The 12,343-nt window shown below is 29.0% G+C and overlaps 1 protein-coding gene across 1 annotated transcript; it reads left to right on the forward strand.

Annotated features, from left to right (window-relative positions):
• Positions 1 to 1,693: 1,693 nt before the first annotated feature.
• LOC133822586 (beta-amyrin synthase-like) lies at positions 1,694 to 9,820 on the forward strand. The gene is made up of 14 exons (XM_062254965.1): positions 1,694 to 2,165; positions 5,970 to 6,155; positions 6,263 to 6,550; positions 6,650 to 6,734; positions 6,871 to 7,037; positions 7,199 to 7,387; positions 7,487 to 7,600; positions 7,711 to 7,950; positions 8,050 to 8,148; positions 8,256 to 8,312; positions 8,460 to 8,506; positions 8,618 to 9,020; positions 9,132 to 9,215; positions 9,392 to 9,820. Exons 1-14 carry the CDS (start codon positions 1,965 to 1,967, stop codon positions 9,509 to 9,511), a joined length of 2,280 nt encoding a protein of 759 aa, XP_062110949.1. The 5' UTR covers positions 1,694 to 1,964; the 3' UTR covers positions 9,512 to 9,820.
• The last annotated feature ends 2,523 nt before the right edge of the window (positions 9,821 to 12,343 follow it).

A 12,343-nucleotide genomic window follows, 5' to 3' on the forward strand; every position in this document is an offset into this window, starting at 1 on the left:
GTTTAAGTTAGAATACAAGTAATTAAGCACTTATTATTAATTGGGTATGTTTATAATAGACACAAAAAAGAAAGATAAAAAAGTCGAATAAAATGATTTATGTACAATACAATATTGTCCAAAGTGCCGGTTGCATAGTATCAATTATAATGCATACATATATCAATCTCCATCTAATTTCATATACATTTTTTTTTATCATAAACACCCCTAATTAAATTTTTTCATGCTTTGTGAATTTAGATAGTTAATTTTAAAAACAATAACAATTAAGAATTGAATGCTTTTATACACTTTTTTTTGGATAATAAAGGGATTACATTAAAAGCAAGCTGCCAAGAAACCTACGGTTCATTACAATTGGGAAGCCTAGGACACCACACCTTAGTCTCCTCCATGGAATATTTAGCTTATGAGTGAGCCAATTTAGTCTTCTCAATTAACCTCTCATAAATTATTGAAAGAAAAAATTTCTTACACACATTCTAAAAACAAAATTAGTACAAAACTGTCTTTATTAGTAAATTAAAAATAAATTCCACTTCTATAAATGCAGATTTATTGTTTAAAATATATTTTTAAGACTCAATTAAAAAAATTCTTAAAAATGAAAAATAAAATCACAATTTTAATTTTATTTTAAAATAAAATGTGAACAAATATAAATATAAATAATTTAAAATGAAAAAAAAAAGTATTTTATTATAATCAAAATCATTCTTAAAAATTATCATATTAAAAAATTATTTCTTAATTAATAAAAATGATAAATGAATAAATATATAAGTGATAATGATAAATATTTAATAAAGATCTTTATGTGAGTTCACCAAAATAATAAAAAAAAAGTGAGGAGAAAAAAAATCTAGCTCTTAAAAATTTATATATAAAATTATAAATGTTTAGAAACAAAATTAATATTTTTTATTCATTAAAAAAATTTAATCAAGTAATAATTTTTTTTTATAAAAACTAAATGATAAATATTTAATTACTATATATATATAGTCCAAGACTTTTGTGCATCCACTTTTTTGGTTGTGCTACCATTTTTTATTTCGTACAAGATAATTTTTTTTCTAATTTTTTTTTATATGATGATATACATTTGTAGTCATTTAAAGTATTCTGCAAATTTTTAAATAATTTTAAATAATTTATCGTACAAAAAATAAGATTTAAATAGTTGAATTTTATACTCGTATTAAAAAAAAAATAAGAGTGCAAAAATTATTTAAACCTTGTTTTTTATATTATAAATTATTCAAAAAAATTTTAAAATTTACATGATATATGATATATTAAATGACTACAACTATAACCTTATATACAAAAATTGGAAAAGAAATCAATACCAAAAACTAGTTGCACCGGTGCTGCCCCGTAGCCAGCCCTATATATATGTGATTTTTATTTAATTCAGAGACTCAATTAGAAAAATAAAAAAACGAAAAGAATAACACGAGTCTTTTATTGTATATATTATTATATGGACTACCATTTGTATAAGTTAGGAAGTTGGAGGTTAATTGCTGATGCACGTCACAAATATTGATAGGTCGGCCTCAAACCTAATTATTATATAAAATTCTAAAATACACTATAAAGATAAATGCATACACATCTCCTCCCCAAATGTCAAAAAAATAATAAATAAATTAATATATGCATACTGGAATAGATTATATAAGAACGTCATATAAATATATACTCTCGACTTATAAAAGGTGAAGCCTGCAAAGTTTATTTTCAGCCAAAAGAGAATCGAATATCATTATCGCAGTTAACGCTGCTTCTCTCACTCTCCTAATTTCCTCTTCAAACCAGAGACTACTTTTTCTCTCTTCCTCCTCCTTTTATTTCTTTCAGTTTTATTCTTCTGTTTGGTTTGGAATTAATTAAAGATCGAGAAATACAGCCAGCTTTTTAAGATTGAATCGTATTGCTTTTAAAACAATTATATAATGTGGAAAATCAAGTATGGAAGTGGAGCTGAAGACCCTTATTTGTATAGCACAAACAATTTTCTGGGAAGACAAATATTTGAGTTTGATCCAGACGCAGGGACCCCCGAAGAGCGAGCCCAAGTCGATGAAGCTCGTCAAAATTTCTACAAAAATCGTTACAAGGTCACTCCCTGCAGTGATCTCATCTGGAGATTTCAGGTATATATACATACATACATACATACATACATACATACATCCATACTTTTTTATATATTTATAATTAAAACATTTCGACCTTCATACATTCTATTTCGGCCTTTTGAGTTAATATTTATTATTTTCTCCAGAAAACTAATATATATACATGATATAATAACGAAATTTTCCCTTCTGTTTTTAACTAAATTAGATTATTTACTATGAGTTTTTTCTTAAAAAAAATAATACTAATCACTCTCTCATTTTTAATTTATATTTACACAAAATTTAATTGAAAGCAAAACTGTAAAATAGACACTCTTGACAATCATAAATCTAAAATTTAAATAAAAGTTTAAAACTACTCATTTGTTTTTTATTAAATAATTTTCTAATCACTATTAAAATTTAATATAAGTTTTGGTCTTTTTTTTTTATTTACTGTCTTGTTTGATATAGTTACACTAAAATTAAATATATATACTATATACTAAGTGGTGATATACCCTTACGGAGTGAAAAATTGGAAGAACTTTTCATCATATTACCAATGATGTCCTTTTTTTGTCTTTTTCTTATACAACGAAATAATGATGTATTATGTATTATGTTTTTATAATAATTAGTAGTTATATCTTTTGTTTTGTCATTCACTAACAAAATTTATATATATATATCATGCCATAGTCCTTTTTTGTCCTTTAATTAACTTTTTTTATGCAAATTTTTACTATTTAAATGTTAAAATTAATTAATAAATAATATATATAATTATTTATCTTAAATTTCTCTAACCTTCTCTATTAATACTAATCATTTCTTGTTCCATTTTTTTTATCTCATTCATAATTCTTTGTGGTTTCCATTTTTCCCCTTTTGATATTTTGTTATATCTTTTTGTGGCTAGATAAATATATTTTTTTATTATATTAATATATTTTTTAATAATAGATCTTCCTTTGAGATGTATTTTAATATTATGTATTATCTTTATATTATGCATTTCAATGGCTTTATATTATCACAAAATAAAAATTGTTGAAACATCCTTGCATGCTCTATTCTCACTAATATATATCTTCTATATAATAAGTGTGTAGGTAACAAAAATTATTGTTTTTAACAATTTTTATTTTTTTAATGTTAACTTTAACAGAATATTCTTATATTTAACAGAATATTCTTATATTTAATGGTAGTTTGTGAACACTTAAACTTAAATAAAATAAAATAAATAATTACAAAAATTAAAATATGATATTTTTGATATTTTTATAATGATAATTATTTATAAATAATAAATAATTAAATTAATTAAAATATGATATTTTTGAGATATTTTACAATGATAATTATTTAAAAATAATAAATAATTAAACAAATTAAAATATGATATTTTTTAGATATTTTTCAATGATTATTATTTAAAAATAATAAAATCATACGTTTTATAACTTAAATAAAATTAATTAAAATTAAACTTACTTATTAGGATAATATCATATTAAATATATAATATAATTTACTGTTAATTAGCAACAAATTAATTTTTTTTTAAAACTAGTAAGAAACTTAAATTTAAAATTCACATATGATATTTAATATTACATTAAACATATAATATATAATTTTTTGTTGTTACTCTCAAATTCAAAAACTAGAACAAAAATAAACTTAAACAAAAATAAATAAATTATTTAAGTAAAATAAAATATTTATTTAAAATTTATATGACATTAATATAAATTTAATAAAAATAATTAACAAATTTTTTAAATAAAACTAAATAAATATACATTAATATATATATTTATATGTATATATTGAAAGTTTGTTGTACCGACCACATATAAATGGGGTGATATATTCAGCACCGCCACGAATTAAATATACTCAAAAGTGGGCGCAACACATTATGTGGGTGATATATTCAGTCTTGAATGAATATATACGATCAGAGATATGATCTTTTTTCTTCTATTTGTAAAAACAAAATAGCAATTTATTGTCACGATAAAATTAAAAAAAATTATGATTTTCCCGTATCATAGTGAAAATTAATTTGGTTCGGAGACTAATTAATTACTGTAGAATTTTTTATTCATTTTTTCGATATATAATTAACTTTTCGGTACATGTTCGATGAAAAGCTAGCTAGGGCACAGCTACAATATATATGGTGTTTAAAGAAAGTTGGATTTTTTTTTTATTTTATTATTTGTTTGGATTTTGTATTTTAATAAATTATTTTTTTAATTTTATATTTTATAAAATAATTAAAATAGAACCCTAAATTTGATTTTGGTTAATAATTTCTCTACTAAAATCACAAATAATTTACTGAACTAACAATTCAGAACAAAATAAAATCATTTTGCTTAAAAAATATATTGTTATATTCAATTTTTTTTTATCAAAATTGAGTTTATGATTCTATTTTAACCATTTTATAAAATATAGAGTCCAAAAAATAATTTATTAAACCACAAAATTCAAAAAAATAATGAGACAAAACACAATGTAAAAAAATATAAACCATTTAAAGTATTTTGCTTCAGGTGAGGTATAGATTCTAGAGTTCAGTCGATGTGTACTAGAATTAAAATATATATATATATATCTGGACTATTTAGTCCAGAGAGACGACTTGCTTGACTAACTTAATTATATAATTATCAAGCTTATCATTGATGAGATTTTATGCATCCATGCATGCTTCCAATTTTGAACATCTATACTTAATTTGAGGGTATTTGCGGAATAAAAGGTTCATATTTTCAATTTTATTCCTAATTTTTTTTCGGTCCTTTAAAATACCTAAAGTTAGGTTTTTCTTACTTTCCTAACTAGCAGCTCCCTTCAATACAAAATAGAACTAATTAAGATGGCACGTGTCATTTTATTATTTGTTCACATCATAAATTTTAAAAAAATTATTAATTAAAAATAAATTTTAAATGATAAAAATAAAAACAAAATAAAAAATAATCTAACTCGTAAAAAATCCAACTAATTATTTTTTTCTCTTCTTCTGCAACCTTCCCGACACTTCTTTTCTTTATTTTTTTCTTTCTTCTTTTTTTTTTCCTTCCCGTCTTCTTCAACCATCCCGCCCCAACACTTTGTCCCTTCTTCGCCACCATAGCTTGCTCCGTCAAGCTCGTGGTTCTGCTTTAAAAAAACTTATTAGGTTCAACGTGCCTTCTTTGAACTATTATTAAAATATCATCATTTACTTGCTACGTTATGTATATATAAATATTTTTAGTTATGATCCATTTTGTCTTATTTGAAAGTTATAATTAGCTTGGTTTCGATTCGACAAGGGTAGAATGCCTGGTATATTGCGCATCATTCAAGATCTCTCTCTTCTGATATTCTCCTAATATTATGGGCACATACTTTCACGATTGAGTTATTTTATAAAATAAATCTATATAATTAATATGTAGCATGATATTTAGGAAAATGGGATAACATTAACAATGATCTGCTAAGTAAGTAAAGATGATATTTTTAATGATAGCACTTTGTAAATTTAAAAAAAAATTGAAAAATAAAGAATTTTACAAAAATTATAAAAATGTGGGTAACAGTTTGTAACAATTTGTTAATACTTGTTATAAAATTTGTAAACTTTAGTTACAAATTTGTAAACTTTGGTTACAAAAAAAAACTCTATATTTACCATAAAATTTTGTTTATGAAAAAAATATAACAATCTCATGTTTTCTACTAATTTGTTTTAAATAGTCTTAGTAAGTTATCTATGGATATATAATGGTTGAAAAAAAGATGATTTATAAGAATATTGATGCGTAGATGCTAAGGGAGAATAAATTCAAACAAACAATTCCGCAAGTGAAGGTGGAGCATGATGAAGAGATCACATATGAGAAAGCAGACGCAGCCATGAGAAGGTCCATCAACTTTTGGTCAGCATTGCAGACGCCTCACGGTCATTGGCCAGCTGAAAATGCTGGTGTCATGTTCTACATTCCACCATTAGTAAGTCAAAAAATCATTGATTTAATTTCAAATGCACAATAATGTGATTCTTAGTCATAATCATCTTTTTAGAAGAATAATAATTACTCACAAATGAAAATGTGTAGGTGTTTTGCATGTATATTTCGGGACATTTGGACAAAGTATTCAATGAACATCACAAGAGGGAAATGTTATGGTACATGTATTGTCATCAGAATGAGGATGGAGGGTGGGGATTGCACATTGAGGGCCCAAGCATGATGATGTGTACTGTCCTTAACTACCTCGCCATGCGCATTCTTGGAGAAGGCCCTGATGGTGGTCTTGACAATGCATGTTCTAGAGCTCGAAAATGGATTCATGACCACGGTGGTGCTGTTGGCTCAGGCTCTTGGGGAAAGACTTGGATGGCAGTATGTCATTTTTCTATGCTTTTATATCTATCTATCTATATAGCTATCTATATATATACATATAAAATTTCTTATGCATTAATATATTTTTAATTGCAGATACTTGGTGTGTATGAATGGGATGGATGCAACCCAATGCCCCCAGAATTTTGGTTTTATCCATCTGTCGTTCCTCTTCATCCATGTAATAATTGGGCTTGTTTTATCTAATATATATATATATATATGATTTACGTACTACTATTAAATATGTTTTTGACTAAAAGACATCTAATTAGAACATTCTAACACACTTTTAATAATTTAATTTGCATCAACAGCCAAAATGTTTTGTTATTGTCGCTTGACCTTCATGCCTATGTCGTACTTTTATGGAAGAAAGTTTGTCGGTGAAATTACACCTCTCATTGAGCAACTAAGGGAAGAAATTCATATCCTTCCCTACAAAAATATTAAATGGAGCAAAATGCGTCACACATGTGCTAAGGTAATAAGATTAATTAATTCACTCTTTGGTTTTTATTTGTATATGTTTATGTACAAGTGTTCTAATATATAATACTTTCCACATAATCCAATGGAATATTTTATGCATATATATTTTAACAAAAGCAACATGACTTTAATTTGAAATTATGGTTAATACAGGAGGATAACTACTATCCCCATGGTAAAGTACAACGTCTCTTATGGGATGGTGTGTACTATCTTGCTGAGCCTATCATTAATACTTGGCCTTTTAATAAAATAAGAGAAAAAGCAGTTCAAAAGGCCATGGAGCACATTCATTATGAGGATGAAAATAGTCGATATATCACGATTGGATGTGTTGAGAAGGTAAGTAAACTATATATACAACATACTTTTAAGGAAAAAAATATATTGTATAGCACATAAACTCATTATTTTATTTTTATTTTTGTATTTGTATTGTAGCCATTAATGATGCTTGCTTGTTGGGCCGAAGATCCCAACGGAGAAGCTTTCAAGAAGCATATTCCGAGAGTTGATGATTATTTATGGGTAGCGGAGGATGGCATCACTATGCAAGTTAGTTCATGTTAATATTAAGCTTTAATTCAATTTATACTTAATTATCATTAATGATGTTTTATATATATATATATATAGCGACTGATTATATTAAACAATATATGCAGAGTTTTGGTAGCCAATCATGGGACTGTAGTCTCGCTGTTCAAGCACTACTCGCTGGAAATATAAATGCTGAAATTGCACCTGTACTAAAGAAAGCACATCAGTTTTTAAAGATGTCTCAAGTAAGAGAGAATCTTCCTAACTATTTAGACCATTTTCGACATGTTTCCAAAGGAGCATGGACTTTCTCTGATCGAGATCATGGTTGGCAAGTTTCTGATTGTACTGCTGAAGGTTTAAAGGTAACTAGCTATAATCTTTAAGTCTATGTAATTATAATATCATATCAATTTATAAAGTGATAACTTATTATTAACACAAACTTGTTGCAAATATTTCAGTGTTGCCTTCTGTTAGAAATGATGCCGTCGAACCTTGTGGGCGAGCCAATGGAAGCAGAGCACATGTATGATGCTGTTAATGTCATAATGTCATTACAGGTATGAGACAGACTCAGTAGTAATTTTAATGTATTATGTATAGTAAGTGGTATTAATGAACGAGCTCAATATTGACAATTACATCTTTATTTTAACAAAACGAACAGAGTCCAAATGGCGGTGTTTCAGCTTGGGAGCCAACAGGAGCTCCAAAATGGTTGGAGGTAAATTATTGTTTTAAAAATATTATAATCATATATTAATTTATCAATCTTCATCATTATATGTACTAAGAATAATTAGTATTAATGTATAACATACATGAACTAGATGGCAAACAATTGATTACTTTTTTTTATTTTTTTATTCAGTGGCTCAACCCTGTGGAGTTTCTTGAAGACCTTGTTATTGAATATGAGTAAGTAAAATAATCATACACGAATTATCAAAATGTATACACATGCAAGAAAATGAATTAACAAAAATGAAAAATTGGGGCTAAGTTATGTGTATGTATATGTATATGCAGGTACATAGAGTGTACCTCTTCTTCAATCCAGGCATTAAATCTGTTCAGAAAATTACATCCTGGCCATAGAAAGAAAGAGGTTGATAATTTCATCACCAATGCTGCTAATTACCTTGAAGACACACAAATGCCTGATGGCTCTTGGTATGGAAATTGGGGAATTTGCTTTGTCTATGGCACATGGTTTGCTATTAGAGGATTAGAGGCTGCAGGAAGACACTATGGCAACTGCGAAGCTGTTCGCAGAGGTGTTGAGTTTTTACTCGAAACTCAAAGAGAAGATGGTGGATGGGCAGAGAGCTACACTTCTTGCACAAACAAGGTCTACACACCTTTTGAAGGCGACCACTCTAACTTGGTGCAAACTGCTTTAGGACTAATGGGGTTAATTCATGGCAGACAGGTTTGTACTGAAATGGTCTTGGTTTTTTTATGCCTAACTTCTTTTCTCATAGTTTTCAAGTGCCTTCAATAAGTTACTAAACTTTTTTCTATATATAATTTGTATATATAGGCTGAAAGAGATCCCACTCCTATCCATCGTGCTGCAAAATTGTTAATCAATTCCCAATTAGCAGATGGTGATTTCCCCCAACAGGTACTATAATTAACCTTTGTATTGTAATTTATGTCTAAAAGGGTTGTCTTATGAAAAATTATAATGATTCAAAGATGATATGGTTGACTCATGTATATGCTCTACGATCAAGTTACTCGGCAACACATTGTGGTTTTAATGTTTACTCATTCTTGATTGTATTTTACATATGACAGGAACTTATGGGTGTTTTTATGAGGAACTGCATGTTGCATTATGCAGCGTATAGGAATATCTTTCCTAATTGGGCTTTGGCTGAGTATCGTAATTTGGTTCCATTGCCATCTACAAATTAATCCTTGAAGACTGGCGAGGATATTGTTTGACGCAAGCTAAATGAAGATAAGATTGCATATAAACTAAATACTGTCTTATAGTAATATGTAAATCACATTGTTGATGTATAAATTATTTTACAGCAACCAAAGAATGAATTGTAGATGGAATTCAATACAAGCTATACACGAAATGTGTAAAAATATAATATAAATAATTATATGTTTTTGAGATGTATGAGAAAGCTTGGTATGTACACTCAAGTACAATATTGTATTTCTAAATCCTTCAATATAATAGATTAATGAAAAATCAAGGCTTGTGCACTATTTTTATGTGAAGGAAATCTATGTTTCATTTTGTCTCTCAAATGAGTCTATATATATGTTAAAAATTTCTCATCTATCATCACATTCAAAATTAGGTTGACATTATGAATGTGGTAAAAATAGCTAAGTTTTAAAATTCTTAAATCTCTAGTCTTTAAATAATTTTAAATTCAACATTGCTATAATGCACCTTAGGGTGTCCAATAACATATCGATCTTGAGTGAATTACAAGCTAGGTGAGTGTTTAGTCAGAAGCGCACGAGAGGGTGCAAGCTGGTGGACATGTTGATGTCTAGTTTGTACGATAGTGACATTTTCGTAAATATCTTCAATATTGCCCGAAAATGGACGAGACTTGATAGTTCCCATATTCAAGGTGTTGACCTGTGAAATCGGCCAACAGTCATATGTACAGTATACGACATATTTTGAATGAAATAAATAGAATAAACAACAGAGTACGATTATCTTAAATAAACACACAGGAATTTTATTGTGGTTCAACCCTATTCTCATGAACAGTAATAACTTTATCCACTTAGTCTTTAGTATTGAATTACTCAACAATTACAAGTACGAACTAATGAGTTCACTCGTCAGAAAGATTTTTCTCCCCAAATTCCAGAAAGAAAGAAAAAAAAGATCCTTTGAAATGAAGTCATGGGTCCTTTATTTATAGTACCCAAGGGCTGTTACATGACAAGAATACTGAGATTGTGGTTTGGTACACGATTATAAGGTAGTGGAGATACGTGCCCACCTCCCCATGATTATGAGATCGTGGGTCTTCTCGTTGTTTCTCTAGATCGTGGTGGATAATGCAAGATAGAAACCTCTGGGAAAAATGTTAAGTCTCTGTTGGTATATGAGATTTAGGTGCTAGGCCCGATGACCAGAGCTTGAGTGTTGGGCCTGTGACCTTCTGGGTGTTGGACATGTTGATCCTCTGGGTGCTAGGCCTGTTGATCTCAGTTTGAACGAGAGTGAGTATTTCTGAGTGAAGTGTACTTGAGGGTTTAGGCCGACCACCCAAGTGGTTCTTGAGCATGTCAGGCCGACCACCCTAGGGATTGGGGTCAGGCCGACCACGCTTAGGGGTCCTTGGACAAACTGGGGCCGACCACCCCTCGGGCTCTTGGGCCTTCTTGGGCCGATAACCCCTAAGGATAGGGGTTAGGCCGACCACCCCTAGGGAATTTAGGCTTGGTCGAGTTCCCTATAGGTCCTAGACCTATCTTTTTTGCATGTCGGTCTTTTCTCAATACTTCGTTGTTTTTCCCTGATTTTTTATGTCACGTGCCACATTCTCATTCGCCACGTCATCCTCGTATTTTTTAGGGATAACATTTTCCCCCCAAGTTTATTGTAATGTTTTCAACATTACGGTAAACTTGAACCTAGCCTAAGAAACATATCGTAGCAGTACTTAAATAGTCAAGTCCATCGGGACATTACATAGTACTTTTTTAACTATCGATGATTTGCTCAGCATGAATTTTTCAAGGATAATTAGTAATTTCTAAAAATAATTAGGTTTTTCAAGGAAAATTAATATCCTAAAATCTAATATATTTTTCAAGGAAATTTGAAATCCTAAAAATATAACATATTTTTCAAAAAAATTTAAAGTCCTAAAAATATAATATATTTTTCAAGGATATTAATTCCTAAAAATACAAAATATTTTTCAAGGAATTTTAATTCCTAAAAATATAAGATAGTTTTTCAAGGAATTTGATTTCCTACAAATATAAATATTTTTCAAGGAATTTTAAATTCCTAAAAATATAGATATTTTTAAAGGAATTTGAAATTTTAACCATACCAGATATTTTTCAAGAAAATTTGAATTCCAAAAAATATCTTGTCTGCCTGAGAGGTTATAAGTAGGTCATCTCTCTTCATTCTTGTTCTATTCGCCACTTCCAAACAAATTTCAAGCCTGATTTCTCCAGTTCCCCATCAAACTCAGATCTTTTGTAAGTACTTTTTTCTAATCCTCACACCATTTAATTTAAATGTGCTTAGATTTATAAGAAACACTTTGAATTTTTGAGGAATTTTTGTCTGAATCTTCTTATTCTGTTGTATTTTGATCCAAAATAATTGACATACTTGCATCAAGATTTTTTTGTAAAATTCCTTAGTCTGGGCGATTTCCAAGGTTATAAACCCTAGGATGGGCAATTTCCAGGGATGTAAGACCCTAGGCTGACCACCTCATTAGTCATGGCGATTTCTGGGGCTCCAAACCCTAGCACCTGCGATTTCCAGGGTTAGGATCAGGGTCGGGACTGAGTACCTTCAGGGCTTCTCCTTGTGCGATTTCCAGGTCTAGGAACAGGGTTTGGGCCAAGCACCTTCAGGGCTTCTCCTTGTGTGATTTCAAGGTCTAGGAACAGGCCGAGCACCCATGGAGCTTTATGGGCTGAGTAGTGTACACCTCATGGGCTGAGTACCTCCAGGGTTTCCCTTCCCTTTCCTTAGGCGATTCCCAGGCCTAGAACTAGGGTTAGGGACGA

Source organism: Humulus lupulus, chromosome 3 (assembly GCF_963169125.1).
Source record: "Humulus lupulus chromosome 3, drHumLupu1.1, whole genome shotgun sequence".
Lineage (NCBI taxonomy): Eukaryota > Viridiplantae > Streptophyta > Magnoliopsida > Rosales > Cannabaceae > Humulus > Humulus lupulus.